The sequence below is a fragment of the Xylocopa sonorina genome, chromosome 2, assembly GCF_050948175.1.
Source record: "Xylocopa sonorina isolate GNS202 chromosome 2, iyXylSono1_principal, whole genome shotgun sequence".
Classification (NCBI taxonomy): domain Eukaryota; kingdom Metazoa; phylum Arthropoda; class Insecta; order Hymenoptera; family Apidae; genus Xylocopa; species Xylocopa sonorina.
In genome coordinates this window covers 8583102-8602288 of record NC_135194.1, presented here as the reverse complement: position 1 = coordinate 8602288, position 19187 = coordinate 8583102, and the positions used below count along the sequence as shown (strand labels likewise).

The window sequence follows — 19187 nt, the reverse complement described above, 5'->3', positions numbered from 1 at the left end:
CGGCCCAGAGGCACGCCGATCTCGCGTTGTCTCTCTGCGTTCTTTCTCTCTGCTTTTTTTCCTTCCCTGCTCTCCTCTTTTTCCTTCGTTTCATGCACAGGGTGGTCCGCGCGAGTAGCTTGACAATAATTATAATTCGCTTCGTTATCAAACGAAAGAGTCGAAGTAAAGTTACGATTATTTATCAGTCGATCTAACTAGCAATCATTCTGCAGCAATCATTCTATTCTCTCAAAACACGAGTGACACTATTTCTCTGTCTCTCTGTTGCAAAGACTTAGTGGTTGCATCACGAACGAAGGAAGGCAAAGCTAGCTTTACCTTCGAGCACCTACCGCGCGTAAATTAGCCGATGTGTGTTCATATTGCGCGCGACTACCTGCTCGTAATAAAGAAGTAGAGGAGGAAACACTCGCTTATCGTTATCGTATAATGATTTACGAGAGGCGGCCTGTGTTTTTATTCGCGCGGATCGTCGAACAACGGGCGCTGTTGACCGAGGAAGAAAGGCACGAGCCTTGGCGTAACTCGAGGGGTAGACAAGTTGACGCAGCTGCAGAAATTGCAGGTGGAACCGGATTAGATTGTGAACGCGAGGGCCTGGGGACGACGCGGCTGCGTTCCCCGGGAAGATGTTTGTCACTTAAGAAATACGAAACACGCTTCCTCCGTCGATGCTCGTCCCACGATGGGCGACCAATTGCCCGCTCGAATACGGGAGATTGGATTTAGGAACGGGAAGTTACTTTTATAAATATCGTTTGCTGCGTGTTGCACAAGCGTCATTCGATTTCAGACGAATTTCAGCTGTTTCTCGCGTAACACAGGATTATTTCGTTTCATCCCTCGGACCCACGTGGCTTAAACCTGTCTAGATTGTAAAGAGTCGTACGAGTCGCTGCTCGGTTAAATCGAAACGATTTTTATGGATATTTCTCGTCGTTTCACGGGAGCTTACTTTCCTGAATAAATTCGCGGAATTTGTCGCAGGTGGTCTTAGTCGAGCGTCAAACGATTCCTATATTTTTAAGCTTCGAAAAGGGTGTCGGGTGCAGTGTTCGATGCTTTGCGAAAGGTAAAAGGTCAACGCGAATACTGGCGCGCACAGGTTGCACCGCCTGGATCAAATTATCGATAAAATGCGATTTATGCATGAAACGTGAACGTATTATTGCAAAAAGGAATGAAAACAACTACTTGGAACTGTCGAGCCGATACGACGTTAAAAGCTACGAAAAGGGTGCATTCTCTCTCAGCGTTTTCGTTTTAATCAGTTTTTCTAATTATTCGTCCCTCTCTTTACTTCAGATCGACTATCCGGAAGTGCATGGAGGAAGGATGCATCGACCGCCGCACCCTCATCCCATAACCGACCATCGACAGGTCAACCTGGTCTTCGATGACACGGTAAGCATCTGTTTTCAAATTCTTTGTCCTCTCTCTCTCTCCCTCTATCTACAGGTAGACATTGCGAGGGTGCATCCCTTCGGAGGAATTTCAACGATTTGCTCCTTTCTCGAGCAGAACTCTTAGCCTCGATGGCGTCGTAAATACACGAGTTTGGGAAAGGCCAGATTTAATTTGCGATGTGTTCATAAGTTACTCTGAAGGGTTGGCCTGTGACTAATGCGCGTCCAAGGCTTTACCGTGGGCAATATGAGATGTGCAGGCAATATGAGAGGTGGAGTTTTCTCTACACACGTTACGAATGAAATGTTTAGTACTTGACTCTGTTGGATGGATGAGACTATGCATGATTAATTGAGAGATAAATTTATTTATTAGAAGAACGTATAGAAGTACGTTGTAGTTTAAATTGTAGTTCTGTTGCGTGTCATAGGGCGACAAGCCTTCGCAATGAAACGATCAGTCACACGCGTTACAATCGTGTCAATTAATAAAATCATAGTTTATAACCGTCTTTCGATTTTCAAGGGTAGGATTAATTGCACGTAGCTTCTATCAAGTACAATCGATAGCGAGATGCATTTCCTGTCACATGTTACCTAATGTCGAGATATAACCATTATCTATCGTTAGTTAGCGACGCGTGCACTTTTGCGGTTCGCGATCATCCGTCGTGCGTCATCGACGCGCAAGCTGCTAAAAGAAAGTTTGACGTCGTCGATCCGTGACGTGAGTAGAGATACGGGACGCCCACGTGTTTTCTCTGATCGAAGAAGGGACAGGGGAGAAATGAAAAAAAAAAGTGAGCGACGCGGTGGTTCGCGTCGAGAGCGGTTAGTGGAGAACTTTTGAAGCAGCTTTCTTTCCTCGTTGCGCGTTTCCTCATGCATTTCAAATGCACACTCGCCCCTCATGAAGAGAAGTTTTATCAGTTGGCAGATTTTCTTATTCGCGTCGACACGTATCTATGGAAAATTTGTCGCGTTGCGACAAGGAAATGGTCGATCCCCGTGAAACGAGAAAAAGATTTTCCCGCGCTGGAAAAAGTAACGCGAAGTGCAAATTACGTGCACGTTGTACTCAACAAAAATTGCCTTCTTCGATGCTGTAGGCGTTCGTTCCATTTTGTTCTTCGATATCAGGCAATCGTCTTTTCCGTGCCGATCAGAGTTTTAACTTTTAAAGAAGCGAAAGGGTATTTAATGATTCTTAATTGGGATCTGATGTTGTGAATCGTGAATTAAAACGAGCTCGTACGTCGACCAAACGTCGCGTGTGACAAAAAACGCCAGCGAAGTTCCGCTTTCCCTGGGCCAAAGTCTTGGAACGGGCTGGATCGAAAGTTCGTTAAGCTGCGTCGCGTGCGAGCAAGATGATCTACATTAGTGTCTCTCCCCTGAAGAGTGTCTGGAATGCGCATCAGCGGCGTGCACTGGTATGCCGGTGTGTTGGCTGCTCGAGTAGGAAGAAACTGAATGGAAGAAGCAATTTGGAAAGTCTGGTGGTACGGGACAAAAGGAAAAGTGAGACATGGGCACGACATAACGGGTCGTATAAATCATCCGTCGGGTCGGCCAGTGGCCTTTGAGCAGTTACTATCCGCTGCGTTGGATGCTTTGAGCAGACCGGTACTCTCTTCTCCGTGCATCCTCCTTCTCCCTCAATCGCTTACCGACTGACGATTGACCGACCGTCGACTCCTTAAGCTCGTTTCACACGATCGGCCTTTAGGTGCCGCGTTACACGCGTCGCGCGACGAGCAGCGTGCTCGTGGCCACGAGACGCTGCAGAGGGTAATTACCAATCAATTACGAGGACGCGAGTAATAAGGAATTATTCCGCGATGCAACAGGATCGACGAGCGGTTGTCCTTGTCGACGCTCGTTTAGCTATTCATGAGAAATTGATTTATCTACGAAGTCTCATCAGACCCACAGTTTTCCTCTAAGCCACACACGCGCACATATCTCTTCTCCTCAGAATTTGAATACAAAACTCGATCCAACAGCTGAAACTCTTACAGAGTCGCCCGTTACAAAGACGATCGAAGTTAATTGGGATTCTTTTAGAAAGCGTTCAGACTGGAGAACGTTCAGTTTTCGGTCCATTCGAGTGATGTAAAAGAGGCGCGCGAGGGCATAGGAAATCGCGCGTAAGAAAACAGTATGCGGCCGTTAATTGACTATTTAACGAGGCGCAAGTAGGGCGGGGTGGAAATTTTTTCACCAAGATTTTCGTCCCGTCATCGAGAGTAGTGTTTTGTTAGTGGCACGATCAGAAGCTACAGGTGGGCCCCCCAACGCGCGCCCCCCTGTTGCGACGGACCTGAGGCTTGCCGCTCGGTTGGGTCACGTGACCCGAGACTTTCGAAGGGAATGCCGGCGGCTGGACGAAGGGTGGGGGAGGGACGAGAGGCAGTCCTATGTCCGCTACTCCGTTAAGCTGACGGGCCGCGACACACGGGGCGCACACCATACGCGGCGTCACGAGCTTCGTAAACGCGCACACAAAGAAGGTCACGTCGCGCGCTGCGTGTATGCACGGCCGCGTACGCGCCCGCGAATGGGAGGTGCGAGGTTTTCGCCAGTTCGATCGGCTCGGCGGATAAACAACGGGACAGGAGAGAATGCGGCTGGACAGCGGCTGCCGTTCCCTGCGTTCGTCCTCGTGATCTGAAAAACGCGGAAGAGGAGATCGCGCGTCGTAGCCAGGGTGCCATTAGCGAGAGGACAGGATGGACGCCTTCGGCATGTACCAAGTGAGTCTGGCGATCTCCCGCGGCTCAAAATGGCCTTGGTTTTCAATCGAGTCGCGACAGTTTTCCCGTTCCAGCGAGATCCACCGCGGCGCCCCCCCCCCCCCCCCCTCCCGCCGCTCTCGCGCGGGGACGATCGCCGCTGATTACCGTGGGATTGACAGATGTCAACGATGTTTTCGCGCGGACGTATTACCTGCCAAGCATATCACCGTCCCTTTCTCGCGGTGTGCGTGTTACACTCCCGTCGCTCGATGTTGCGTGCGTGATGTCATGTCTGGCAAACTAACCTAACTGACACGAACGGAGCCTGTCTCCATCACGCCCATTCCTGGTACTATTCCGTAGACACGAACACCGCGGCACGGGGAGAGCCCATGTTTTTGTCCTACATGTCTCCCGGTCCCGTTCTTTTCCAGCCCTCTCTCGGCCGATTGACAGATCGGTATCGATGTACGGATGGATAGATCGCCGCGCGTTATTCTCGTAGGTCCTTTTTCATCTAAGAATGATCGAACGGTGCGCTGATATTTCTCCCTGGACTGCACCGTGAGCATTGTTTACAACCGCGATCGAAACGCCGATGCATCGCGATGCAGAACGCGTTGACTTGCATCGAGATCGTTTCGCGTTGGACGTTAATGGGAACGATTTAGTTTGCGTATTCGAGAGTGTATAGCAATAGCAGAGCGATCGTTCATCATCTTTAATTAACCTGGAATTATTAACGATGTACGTCATGTTCGACAGCATATCGCGACGCGGCTATAAATATTTCTGGAATAAATTTGTCCTATGAATATTGATTTTAATAATAATCAATAATAAGGTTTTATGGGTTAAAGGGTGTTGTATTTGATCAATCTTCCCTTCTTTGCGTAGTTTCCTCAAGGCCTGACAGGCAGGCCGGAGCTGTACCAAAAGTCCAATAGGAGCAGCCATTCGAGTGACACTAGTTCGGCGTACAGCGGTTCAGACACCATGACATCTGTACAAGGTTCACTGGATGCAGATCCGGACGCGGATGATGTCGATCTTTCGGGACTTGTCGAATCCATAGTGGACAGCGACGAAGAAGAAGATCTTGCGGAGAGCATGGATGTAAGCGTATTTTCTTGTGTGGTGTACATCGTGAAATAGCTAAAATGGGGAAAGAGTTAAAGTAATCAGAATTGTTTTTCGTTTATAGAGCTTGACTGTCCGTGACCCCGTCAGAGAATGTTTAGAAAAGGATCCCATGGAAAGGACAGAAGATGATATAGAAATACTTTTAGAATTCACGCAACAACTGAAGGCCTTTACAAACATGACTTTGGCGGTAAGGAGAGCGCTGTGCGCTGTGATGGTGTTCGCTGTGGTTGAACGTGCCGGTATGATAGTCTTGAACGACGGAGAAGAACTGGACAGTTGGAGCGTGCTTATTAACGGTGCTGTTGAAATCGAGCATAGCAATGGGGATGTCGAACAACTGCACCTTGGTGACAGTTTTGGAATCTTGCCCACTATGGAAAGACTTTTACATAGAGGTGTCATGAGGACAAAGTGAGTTCTATGTTTAAAGTGTGCCGTTTTAAATATTAGGATATTGCGGAAGAAATGTCTGTGAATGCTTTACGTCGAAAAAGGCAGTTTGTGCTGATACAGTTTGTCTCCTGTTCTAGATGCGATGACTGCCAATTTGTATGTGTCACACAAGCAGACTACTTTAGAATTCAACATCAAGGAGAGGAAAATACAAGGCGGCACGAAGAAAATGGCAGAGTGATTCTAGTTACAGAATTAAGAGGTGCTTTAGACGGCGGAGCACGCAGGGGTCATGTAGTTATTCGCGGGACTCCTGAACGTTTAATGTTACAACTTATCGAAGAAAACAGTATTACCGATCCTACTTATATAGAAGATTTCTTATTAACTCATCGAACATTTATCGAGAGTCCCTTATTAGTTGCGAGTCAATTGCTGGAGTGGTTTGATCAGGCTCAAGTCAGAGACAGAGTCGCCCGTGTGGTACTTCTTTGGGTGAATAATCATTTTACGGACTTTGAAACTGATCCAGCTATGATGGAATTTTTGGAGGCGTTTGAGACTGGATTAGAAAGGGAGAAAATGCACGGACAGCAACGGTACGTATCTGTTTAACTATATTTTTTGTTTTATTCTTTATTCTTTACTTTGGATATAGAGATCCGTTATTTGGAAGGATCTGGTAACAATGGACTTGCGGTACTTGTTTTAATATAAGTTTCTATGAATTTCAGATTACTGAATATTGCGTGTGCAGCAAAAGCGAGAACGCGGAATGTAACGTTAGCAAGGCCTTCCAGGGACGAGGTCTTGCATTTTAGTGTACTGGGGGGATACGAAAGGGGTTTTGGTATTTTTATCTCGAAAGTCGACAAAAAGTCAAAAGCCGAGGATGTTGGTTTGAAACGTGGCGATCAGATCTTAGAAGTGAACGGACAGAGTTTCGAGCACGTGAACCATGCGAGGGCTCTTGAGATCTTAAAAGGATCCACACATCTCAGTATAACTGTTAAATCGAACTTACTTGGTATGTGATATCTTGTAGAGACAATACTTGTGGCGTTATCTTTCTTTTATGCGAGCAATGGAATTACTGTTGTAGCGTTTAAAGAAATGCTTCAGATGCCAGATGACTCGCCGAGGCCGCGGGGAAGAGCGAACAAACCTGAGATTTCGAGATTACAAACAGATCCTCGCGCAAGGCTGTCCACGCACGTGGATCCGGTCATTGCAGTAAATACGTTGAATCCTATGGTGGGCGGTGTTTCACTGTTAATTCCTGATTCTAATGTTTCACCTTGTAAAGATGCTAAGAAGGAACACAAAGGATTTATGACCCTTGGACCGAAAAGGAGATTACAGAAAGCTCTTATGAAAATGAATATACTGCCAAAGAATACTATTAAGTAAGTTAAAAGTACATGTGCATACTTTCTACTATTATTATTATTACTATTATTATTATCTTTAATGCTTTCAATAAGGAAATGTTAATTCTAAAAACGAAAAAATAATTCGTTTTACAGTGATGGTGTACATGTAGATGACCCTCTCGCACCTCCACATACACCACCGGGAACAGGAGGTGTTTCGCAGACCACTACTAACCTTTATCATTCGAAAAGTAATCCTGACCTCACGTCGTTGTATTGTTACGATGACTTAAGGGCGCCCGACTATCCGGAACACGTCTTGAAAGTTTTCAAAGCCGATCAAACTTGTAAATATCTTCTTATTCACAAAGAAACAACGGCACACGAGGTAGATATATACGTGTATATGCATATACTTACATTTTAAACAATACTTGCGATCGAGGGTTCCTATTTGTATGCTAATGCGTCCTTTCAGGTGGTAATGCTTGCTCTCCAAGAGTTTGGTATAACCGAGAGCAGTTCAAATTTCTCTTTAGCCGAAGTTAGCGTCGGTGAAGGGGGCATGATTAAGCAGCGTAGGTTACCCGATCAGTTGCAAAATCTTGCGGAACGAATTGGCCTGAGTTCCCGATATTATTTAAAAACCAACAGTATCTCGGAAACGCTCGTGGCAGACGAACAAGCGCCGGAACTGATACGCGAATCTCAGGTCCACTTCTTGCAATTAAACGCCGTCGAAGTTGCGATTCAGCTAACCTTACAAGATTTCAGTATATTCAGGTAAGTCGAATATATATATATTATTTTCCGCCTTATGATTTGTTTCTCACGTGAAGACGATGTATTGATTCGAATGGTATCACCAGGCAAATTGAATCTACGGAATACGTGGACGATTTGTTCGAATTAAAAAGTAGATACGGAGTGCCTATGTTGAGGCAATTCGCAGAACTAGTCAACAGAGAAATGTTTTGGGTTGTGACGGAAGTATGTTCCGAACACAATCTCGTTCGACGTAGTAAAATAATAAAACAATTTATAAAAATAGCCCGTAAGTTATCCAGTTCTTTATGATCCACATTTTTTTTAATATGTACACTTTCTAAGAGTTCTTTTTCGTTACGAACAGGGCAATGTAAGGAATGTAAAAATTTCAACTCCATGTTTGCGATTGTATCCGGTTTGGGCCACGGAGCTGTATCAAGGCTAAGAGCTTCCTGGGAGAAACTGCCAAGTAAATATCAGAGGCTCTTCAGCGATTTGCAAGAATTAATGGATCCCAGTCGAAATATGAGCAAGTATCGACAATTGGTGGCATCCGAACAAACGCAACCTCCCATAGTACGTTGTCATTTTACTCTTTACATTTTAATTGTCTTTCAATCGATAACATTTTCTGAGTAAAGTAACGTACCTTTCTTTCTTCTTAGATTCCATTTTATCCAGTGGTGAAGAAAGACTTGACTTTCATACACCTTGGCAACGATTCTAGGGTAGAAGGGTTGGTAAATTTCGAAAAATTACGAATGATCGCGAAGGAAGTGAGAACGTTAACGAACATGTGTTCTTCGCCGTACGATTTATCGATAATGCTAGAGAGGGGCGGTCAGCCACCTAGTTCTGCCATGGTTGCGTTAAATCAGATGACCACCGGCAATCAAGGTAACGTAACGTTGAACGCGTGGTAGACAGGATCAACAATGTGATGATTAATTTTCGCTAACAGTGTTGCAATGTCCAGGAGGACAAACGGCGACGGTGAAGAGGCGAAAAAAATCAACCGCAGCGCCGAACCCGAAGAAAATGTTCGAGGAAGCGCAGATGGTTCGACGAGTGAAAGCGTACCTTGCCAACATGAAAGTGATAACGGACGAGGAACGGTTGCACGCTCTGTCCGTGGATTGCGAACCTCACGCGGGAGCTGTCGCGGTAGTCGCAGCGGTTCCTCTTAGTTCGAGCAGAGGAAGAAGGCATCCTTCCCCGACTCTGTCCACTACGAGTAGTGCCAGTAGCACCAGTGAAGGTAGAAAGAGTATACAAGGTACGATATCTTTTAATTTCCTCGTCGACGCAAACAATTTTACACGAAATTTAACATCTTCATCGCCGTGTCGTTGCGTCGCGCAAAGTCTAGCGAGGCAACTTGTCCGTCATTGCGAAAGTTTGAACGACGATGAATTTGTTAGCGTTACGTATGCGTGGAATGGCAAGTAAGGGGTCAATGAATATTTCCAGGTACAAAGTTCGGAGCGGCATCGCCGCAGGCAGTGCGGAAAATGTTGGCGCTCTCGGATCCCCACAAGACTCGCCCGTACCAGCCTAAACACTGTCCACCGCCGCTTCCAGTGCCAGGATTGGCGTTGCATTCCAGTGGACTGGAGCCTAGTCCCGGCGCACCCAGGAGAGTAGGATCTGGTAGTCGAGTTCCTATGCATGAGAGATCCCATAGCGATACTCCTTCCGGTTTACCGCCGCCTGTCGATCTCAGCGCTGAAAGTAGTAGCGTAACCAGCCTGAGCAATCTTCAACCGTTAAGAAAAACGTTGACCAGTGGTAAGTTGGTTAATTTCGACACACGTAAAATGGTTCGAAGCGAGATGCTGTCAAATATCACCTACTCGACGCATACGTTACATAACACGATACAACACGTATACTACTTACACACGTATATACTTTTACGATGTCAAGTTTTCTCTGTGTCTCTATACATATTGCTAGCTGTTAGACGATATATATCACACGGTGCTTCTTTTCGATTTGATTTTTGAACGTTCGTTTTATTGCGACACACGATACAGCCAGACACGTCTCGCGAAGTTACCATCAAGTGCACCTTTCATTGCTCGTGACCGTAACACACTGGTCAGGTCTCGCAAAAATCTAAAGAAACTATATATCTCATTTTATATGCACGCTGCACAGCCGTTTACGCAATTCATAAATGTTCCATGTTTATATTTAGCTTATCCATTTTACACGCATCTTGTATGCCGATTTCCGTAGCTCGCGCTTCGTTTTTCTTTTCGATCGATATATTACTATCGTGTCCCGTGTTATTACACACCACGGTACCGATTCCCAGGGCGAAGCACGTCTGGCTTCAATTTAGATCATTCACCATGGGACATACGGCCGCGTCTATCACATCGTATAGTCTGTTTTTTTCCATTTTTTTTCCTTCAAGTCACTTTTCATCAATACTTTATATGTAGATATAGTAATTTAAAATTTTTTATTGCAACCTATCTCGATAAATTCTTTAAGAACTTAATTAGAATTAGTATCAGTATAATTTTCACTTTCGAGCTCTACGGTTTGAATAAATAACGGGTACCAAACGTATTTCTTTATTTATTCAAACCAGTAATCGAGATTGTACCAATAATGCTCGTATATTTTCTGCGATCGATTTCACATCGCGCGTTTCTGGTAGTCTCTCTTCTACACGAATCTCACTTCCCAGAAACAAATATTTTTCTATTCTCAATCTTTTCTTCGATAGATCTTACACGAAACTTAATGTACGTGCTGCTTACTCGCTAGAAGTAGCTAATAGTCGTTGATCGAAGGACGATCCTCTGGTAGGCGTGTATATCAAAAGAAACGAAAAAAAAAAACGTAAAGAAAACTAAAAATGAAACGGAACAAACGCTGTGCGGGCGTGATTCGAAGTCACGACCAGGTTGACCGATTCGTAGGCGTCACTTGGCGTTTGTCGGTCCTCCGATTTGTCGAGCGAGAAGTAGAGAGAAATGGAAGAGAAAACGAGAGAAAGAGAGAAAGAGTGGTACCAATTTATACGCACCTGACGTACGCGATTTAATCTCTGTTAGATAATTAGCAGTTAGCGGGCGCATCAGGGCAACAAAATGGGCTAGAATGTGTAGTGATAGAAGTGTCTTGGGGACGTGTGCGTAGGTTCGGTGACGAGCAGTGACAGTGGTCACAGTACACAGCTGGACAGCCACAGCGGAAGCAGCGTAGAAGCTGGTGGTAGTCCACCGCCACCTCAAAGACGGCACTCCGCCATGCAAGGTACGTAAACTTGAACCAAAAGTGAACCAAAAAAAAAACAGAAAAAAACTAAAAAAAAAAAACTCCACAAAAGCTCGTGCTCATTACCTACCTTCCCTATATTTTGCCCGTTCCGTAGACCGTAGTTTAGACAAGTAGAACCAAAGAAAGAGTCTGGAGTGGTCCAACGAGATGAAGTTGCCTTTTTCTTTTCATTTCAATTTCGTTCTTCTCTTTTGTTTTCCTATTTATTATCACACAGAGCGTCGTCGTCGACGACACGTGTATATCGTGTATGTCGTTGATTGACACAAGTAATTGCGTGAAAGTTCGTTTCGTGATACGGTTGGGTGTTAAATGAGTCTCTGTTTTCCATTTATTTTTGTTTTATTTTTATTTTTATTTTTATTTTTTTTTTAATTTTATTTCTACTGTAATCGCAAAAGTGATCGTATAGAAAAAGAATCACTATTTTTGTTTTTAAGTAGTGTGTGACGTATTCGTAACATATTTTTTGGTAGTTAGAAAACGAGAATGATTCGTCTTTGGAAACGTGTGATATTTGTTGTACGTCTTTTGATGACTATATGAGTACCCTTCGAGTAATTGTCAACGTCTGTCTCACACTTTTATTACACATTTCTTTTTTGTTTTTTTTTTCTAACTTTTTGTTCCCCGTCGCCCGATGGCGAAGCAATCGAAAATCAATTTTCCCCATTGCAGCTCGCCGTTTCACGCAGACGTAGCCCGTTTTACTCACCCCGAATCACTCGTTTCACAGTAGGGTCACGATTCGAGTCAAACGTTGGAAAAGAAAACGTATGTCCCATGGCCACTCATCTTCATTCTCTCTCGTTTACGGTAGCTTAAAGAGAAACAGCTACGCGCAACTTAAGCTGCAGCATATACATATACGTTGCATTATATATATATATACACGCTCTTTTTACCGTCCTCCACGGTACACTTTATTTATTTACCGTTTAGCCAAGCGGTTGCGCCGATAGCCGTAGGTAAACGTGCTTTATAGACGCTTCTATCCCGGGAGTTCCAATTGCTTTCAGTACATATTTACCGCTTCAAGCTTCTCTCACAGAGACTCGCTTCTTTACGCAGGGGGCAATTCTTCACGCATACACGCATACATAGATATTTATAATACGACCCTACGACCCGATTCGTACGAGCATACCGTTCGCGGCGCTCGCTCTACGAATCTTCCTTCAGGTTCAGAAGAGAATCCGAAGCTCTCAGCTCTCGCGTTCTCCAATTTTCACGGAACGAACGCCGTGCGAATTTCTTTAACGCCATCGACATCTCCACCACGACTCTCGGCATATTCGTCCTTTCGTTCCTGTAAATAATTACCACCAACTAGGAGAGAAAAAGTAGAAACGAAGGGAGGACGTAGAAGTGGAAAAAAAAAAAGAAAACGTTACCATCGTGTCGGGAAAACCGACGCGTGATGTTGTAAATTTTGTAAAGAAAGAAATTTCGTATGTGGCCTGTGTGTGGTGCAGGGTCTGTTATGAGAGGTGGTGCACCTCCGTTCCCCCACGCGGTAGCAGTGTTACCTCCGCTTCCTGCCAACCACAACCAGAATCACAACCACAACCATCATCACCACCATCACCACCACCAACATTATTACGATCATCACCATCACGAACCCCAAAATCCTCAAGGTGAGTCCGCGATTCTCTTGCCTGTCTTGAGTTTCTCTCCTGCAACTGGCCTGCATTATTCTTTCTTTATTCTCTCACGTAGCTCTGTTCACACATGTTTTGCGACTCGCGTTGCTTCCGGACACACCCGTAGAATCGCGCAGTATCGTAGAGTGGTGCGTAAATGTGTCTTTGGTGACGGCTCTGTCGGAAGATCGAAGATGTTCAAATAGGATGTTACTAATTCCTCGAACCTTCAACTAGTTACGCGACGTCGACGCGTTGTTAAGAATCGAGGAGATACAAGTTGCTAAAGAATCATGTCTGAAAATAGATACCTTTGTATTATAATAAGCGAAATTGATCAACTGTTCTGCGAATAATAGAAAATTTAGGAAAATAATTGGAGAACACGAAAATACAAATACAATTGCATGCAAGCATGGTCTATAGTTTAACTATTAAGTTCTACTGCATAAATCTCGAAACGATCAGTGAGTTATTATGAACGTAAAATTAGGTGAAAGGATAACAAAATTTGTGTCTTGTATTTTTTCTAGAATTTCTATTGACACTCAATAACCGCTCATTATTTTTCAGTCGACTTGTACATATACACGTGTATAATAAATAGAACAGAGATGATACTAAGACGATCGAAAGAGATCTGTTTATTTCGAAGTGAATGCAGATCGAATCGATGCCGCGTCTCTTCGTCAGCGATAGTAAAGAGGCTGGCGTCACTGGTTGAAGGTTAACGTTAGAATGAATGGTAGACACAATCGTTAAATGGAGTTCTGCACCTTAGCGGAAGCAACGCGTCGGGCTTGAGGCATTCATTGATATGTACAGCGATTGCGTCGGCTTAATCTGTATTAATCGTTTGCTCGAAGGGTTGGCGTGTGCACGCTAACAATCACGTGAGTATCGTTGCCTGCTGTACACGCGCGCGTCGTAGATTGTGCGCGCGTGTCGGAAAAGTGTGCGTTGCATCAACCGTTGTGCGACCGTGTGTGCGTTCTTTCTTTTCTTCTTTTTTTTTTTTTCTTCTTCTCTCTGTTCTCCCCTCCCCTCTTGTGCCGCGTTTCCTCAGGATTAACGGAGTGCCGAGGCCTTCTTTTCAGGGTACATATTAACTGGTTTTCTGTGCTTTCCTCTTCTGTGGGCTGACCTAGCGGTGAATAACGAGTGTGTTTGTACAGTTTCCACGTAAACCAGTTCGTTTCTCTCGACAGCGCGTTTCGAACGAGTACGACGAGTCCCGTTGCTCCGTCAACTTTCTTTTTATTACCAAACCGTGTAAACAGTACTTAAAGGGGGAATTTATTAACGGGGTCGGCGAAAGGGTTACGCCCGTCTTCCTCGTTACGGTTCTCCTATTACTAAAGGCAGTTACAAACTCTCTGGCTGTAAATCTTCGTCGCAGGAACTCCCAGACGCAACAAGCATTAATAAATCAATCACAAATTATCATCTATTTCAATTACCAGTTATAGTCACAATAAAAGAAGACACACCAGTCTTCTATCAGTCTTTATTACAACATACAAACGTAATCGATAGAAAAATCAATTAACATTGAAACAAGAAAGAGAGATTTCTAAAAAGCGACACGATTTACATCCAAGAAGCAGTCAGCGCGTTCGAGGTACTCGAACCACACCACCCACGTCTCGAGTCGTGCTCGTTCAGAAGTCGCGGACGGCGGTGAAGTTACACGTATGATGGCGGAGAGGATAAGGGTAGCGGCGGTTGTTGTTGTTGTTGTTGTTGAGGAGGAGGAGGAGGAGGAGGAGGAGGCGAGTAGCGGTAGGTGTGTGAGACCGAGAGAAAGAGAGTCGAGGGTTTTCAGGTACTACGGGATTAGGAGTAGGCGTGGGTCTCGGAGTACCGGCGGCGCTACCACCCCCAGGCGTAGGGACGACGATTATCACGACGATGACTACCATGACTACGATGACGTCGATGACGACGATGCGTCCAGGAATCGGTAGTACGCAGTGCCGTCAGCCGCCTGCGTACAAAGTTGCAGCGCATATGGCGAGGTTGCACAGGCTTGGCCGTGCCCACAGCCACGAGGGTGTTACCTACAGGAACGACCATGAAGATGGTACAAACCAAACACAATCGCTACCTACAATACAATCTACTCTATCTACCACGTTCTTCTAGACGTATTATACGATCATTCTCTCTTTTGTTCCACGAGTTTATTCGTCCTCGAGGCTTGCGCTCCCTACCACTAGCGATTTAGTGATGGGAGTGATACGGGTTGGTTTTAGCGACGACGATAAGTTGCCGGTGTAAAATGTTGGGGACGGATCCCACGGTTCTCAGGGAGATTCGAACGGTCACCAAAGAGACACGGAGAAGTGTCGTGGTACGAAATTGTGTACGGTGTTGATACTGTTACGTGGTTTTGCGAGGTGTGCGAACGTCTTTGTTTAAGTGCAAATAGGATGTAGACGCGATGGTAGTTCGAATAGTAAAGCACGAGTGATATCTTCTTGGGAAACGTAAAGAAGTATAGGCTTTTATTTTTATGAGTAATTCCTGTGAAACGCGTTATAGTACTTTTAATCGTATCCTTTTATTATTATTTTAGTTTACAGCATTATTTGTGAATGTTACCAGTAACTGCTGATGGTATCAACACGTTTTATTTTCGATTTTTTTTATAGATATCAGTATTACGCGAATCCTCCAAGTATTAAGACGAGTCGAAGAGTTATTTTAATTGTAGCGTAATTGTTAACGATTATTATTGTATCAGTCCCATCACTGACTACCGACAATGCACGGAGAAAAATGTTAACCGCAGTCTTTGATTTTGTCAGCATTTCGCTTATCCACCGCGCCATATCGATGAGATATGTTTCGTTTATTTTCGTTTCACTTTTTCAGGCGTGATACATGTTATCAATGTTCCGTTCTTCAGTTGTTTATAATTTCGAACATTGAAAATAATTATTCCATTATTTAACGTTTGACACATTACAAAGAGCTTTTATTGTATCTTCTATACAGTGGAATTTTAAAAAATCTTTTTTTATGCCTAATATTTCTCACTGCACATAATTTAAGAACTTACGCATTTATTAGAAACGCAAACGTGTAGCGTGCACGCGATACGCAAATGTTCATTTTTATAAGCACCTGCAATTTAATTATAGCGGCTCGCAGAATTTACAGTTCGGAGTGTATCATGTCTGAGAAACTCGAAGCACTCGGAGTAATTAGCGTAGATCTGATTTTCATCGATACGAAGCGGAGGAGGAAATGAAATCTGAACAGACGCACCTCTTCGATAACATTTTTCACCGTGAGAATCGACGCGTATCTCGACACCGTGTCTCGATTACGATTATCTTCTCCAACTGTCCGACACGCGAATCGAGAACTCTGTACGGTTCTGTCTCGCATAACGCGAGGAACGCGTCGTCAGACGTGTTACGCGTCGCGGAGCTCTTCTTCCCTCCGATGGACGGCTACGATCGGGGAAATCGATCCCTATCGATCGAGTACAAATGTATGTATGGACACACACCGAGTCGTCGCTGTTTCGCTACTCGATATGTAAATGTCTCTTTATATTTTCTTTCCCCAACCTCGACGATCTCAGCGAACTGTAAATAACGACACATATCCGCATCTGTCCACTTGTACATTTCTCTAATGCAAAGTGCCTGTGTAACCATACGCGTTCTCTGTGTGTGCATAACTTTACTTCGTGTTCTCTCTCACATTTTTCTTTCAATGTCTCCCTCTCCCCTCTTATTTATTTATTTATTTCGCAATCACTCTGTTCATGCATATATGAAGCGAGTCCCACCGTGTTGCCCACCGACGATGTTGTTTATTGCATCTGGAACGAGTCGCAATTAATTGTCGCATCGATGTCCCGTGGCACTGGCTGTTGAAAAGCTTGTCGCAAGACCGATCGCGCGATGCTCCGTGTTTCACCCCTCTTTTTTTTGCATATTGTACAGCATAGTCTCGTGTCCTGTACGTTCGAGGTTTGTCCAGCTTGCTTGCGTGAATCTTTCTTTATTATTTTTTTTTTTTTCATTTCTCTATTTGCACGTCACGTCGCTTCACGATCCCTTTTGTTGCGACCGATTCGACGTCGCTGAATACATTGTGTGTATAGAGTATGTTACGTTTTGCAGCTGGTTGCTCTAAGGATTTCTACGATAGCCATTGGATACGTGTAGTTTGATCTTGTTTCTCGTTGAACGGAGACAACTCGCGTCTACTTTGGCGGACACGATTGATTCATTTACCATTTGCGCTACCAGTCGAAAATATGAGATTGGTCCCTTTTTTTTCTCTTTTGTTTTATTACTAATTTAAAAGATTGATATCGTAAGTATTTCTACATTTTGAGAAACTTTGGATGGTAGTGTACGTTTAGAACTTAGCTCGAGAGTTTTCTTTCATTTCGATATGCAAGCTGCTGCCGCGAAACTGTAGTTTCTGTACGAGACTGTAAGTATGCATTTGTAGATATTATTTTGTGCATTATTACGCGCGTTGTTGAATTGCGTTTTACGAAACGAGAAGCTTTGTCGTTTTGCAGCACAGAAAACGGTTTTAAGTCTATGTGACATTTTAGATTTTCTCCATACTTATCCCTCGATTTACGTTGTATTTTTATATACTTTTAATTAATCAAAAAGAACCTGCCTACTCTAAAATACTTGCTCTAATGAATAAAATTTAACTCTGTGCGAGGGATGAGTGTGATTAACAGTAAACCGTGAAATTTCACGTTGCAAGATAAATAGAAATTAAATATAGTCTGCAATTAACTACCTCACTAGTCACTACTTGAATTCGTAGCGATCGTAGTTGAACACACACCTGCTGAAAGAAATGATACAAAACATAGAAATTGCAGTTTCAAGAAAGCACACGATAATACCTCTCAATCGCAATTACCACGTTTGTACAATTGAAAGAGAACAAAAACTCGAAAGAGCTCCACTGAAAATCATCCCCAATACGTAGAATCACCAGCATCGAGACATGTACCATTCGGCCAGGGTAGACGAACAGTAGAAAACATACGACTCGACGACCTCGCGAAAGAAAAAAAAAAAAAACAGAGTTAGAAACGGTGAGAAAAATCTTGGTTAAATAAAACGTTGCAATTTTTCAGACGACGAGGACGCCCAAGTGTCGGCGGTTTAAAGTGGTGTCCCATGCCGCGTGCAAGGAGCTCCCCCGCCCACCCTTAACGCCTCGTCACCTCGACGGACTGTCGTTTTCGCGCGGCCCACGAGGAACCAACATGGTCGTCACGCCACGTGCCACGTGTTTAGGCGAACGGAATCGACACGATTCGCGAATTGTGCACCTTTTCAGGGTCTCGAGATGCTTTGGACGAGAGCCGTCTGAAAGGTTTGCTCTGAGAAGGGACGCGTAGACGTAAACGGAAACGAGAGTGAAGAGGAGGGAAGAAGAAGAAGAAGAAGAAGAAGAAAATCATAGACGAACGTAGTAGAGTGGTTTCGATGCCATGAGGTTCGATCGTTGGATCACTCGAAGGGACTCCCTTTGGGGAGGTACGCGACTCCGTGGAAGAGGAAGAAGCGCTAGTCTTCCAGGATGGATAAAAGTGAAAAAAAAGAGGAAAGGTTTGGAAGAGCGGAGACGCGTTTGGAATCTCAAGAGCTACGCCCGTCAGAATAACTACGGAAGCACCAGTTACAAGATAGAAAATGGAGGAACACGCGTGCACCAGAGGGATGCGCGTCAGGTGAGGAGGGAACACGAGAAAAGACAAAATACGAAGAACGACATTAGTTAATACACATGTGTCGGACCGGGACGAAGGAGGGAGGAGTTGTTTCGTCCGACGCAGAGGTGCCACGTTCAGTTTTACGTACCGGCTACTCAGAGAGAGAATGAGAGACTAGGCGCGCGAGAAATTACGGTCATAAGTAATAATTCTCTATAAATGTGTAATAAATCGAGTCCAAAGATGTTATATATACCGCGTAATCGTCGCAGGGAGTAAGAATGACGGCGTGTCCTGTATTATATTACTTTTTAGGCTAAACCCCCGAACGCCCAGAGTAGCATAAGTATACGTTTCTTCTTCAGAGTTTTTTTTTTCTTTTTTTTTTCTCTCTTTTTTGGTGTACATAGCGTGTAGCGTTTAACGTAGCTTGTAATTCAGCGAGAATCGCGTGTGTGTATGTTCGTGTGGATGTGCGTGCGCGTACGTGTGTGCTCGAAAATGGAAGATTTCTTTTGCCGCGCGAAGCGAAACGAATCATACGTGCACGAGAATCGAAGCGACAGAGTGCCGAGAGCAAGTCGAACCGCGCGAATTGTCGTTCGAGGGCGACGCGTTCTCTTCTCGAGTTTCCGTTTCGAGCGCGCAGGACGTCGACGGACGGACGTGTCCCGTCTTCGTCGAATTTCCATAGCCAACGC

General features: G+C 44.5%; 1 protein-coding gene across 11 annotated transcripts in view; it reads left to right on the top strand.

The window, feature by feature from the left end:
* The window catches only part of LOC143433192 (rap guanine nucleotide exchange factor 2), a 147502-nt gene extending 129150 nt beyond the window's left edge, over nt 1–18352 (top strand). For 2 of the 11 annotated variants that reach the window (XM_076910388.1, XM_076910385.1), the window contains 16 exons: nt 1309–1407; nt 5045–5263; nt 5352–5704; nt 5824–6285; nt 6421–6713; nt 6789–7092; nt 7213–7447; nt 7538–7842; nt 7929–8113; nt 8192–8403; nt 8493–8724; nt 8789–9103; nt 9298–9615; nt 10984–11100; nt 14596–14853; nt 17905–18352. In XM_076910388.1, coding sequence (XP_076766503.1) covers nt 1309–1407; nt 5045–5263; nt 5352–5704; nt 5824–6285; nt 6421–6713; nt 6789–7092; nt 7213–7447; nt 7538–7842; nt 7929–8113; nt 8192–8403; nt 8493–8724; nt 8789–9103; nt 9298–9615; nt 10984–11100; nt 14596–14853; nt 17905–17936 — 3939 coding nt within the window. In that variant the 3' untranslated portion in view covers nt 17937–18352. Of the gene's footprint in view, nt 1–1308; nt 1408–4119; nt 4166–5044; nt 5264–5351; nt 5705–5823; nt 6286–6420; nt 6714–6788; nt 7093–7212; nt 7448–7537; nt 7843–7928; nt 8114–8191; nt 8404–8492; nt 8725–8788; nt 9104–9297; nt 9616–10983; nt 11101–12599; nt 12765–14595; nt 14854–17904 lie in introns of those variants that run through there. The other 9 variants (XM_076910396.1, XM_076910393.1, XM_076910389.1 and 6 more) reach the window with 8 other exon arrangements.
* The last annotated feature ends 835 nt before the right edge of the window (nt 18353–19187 follow it).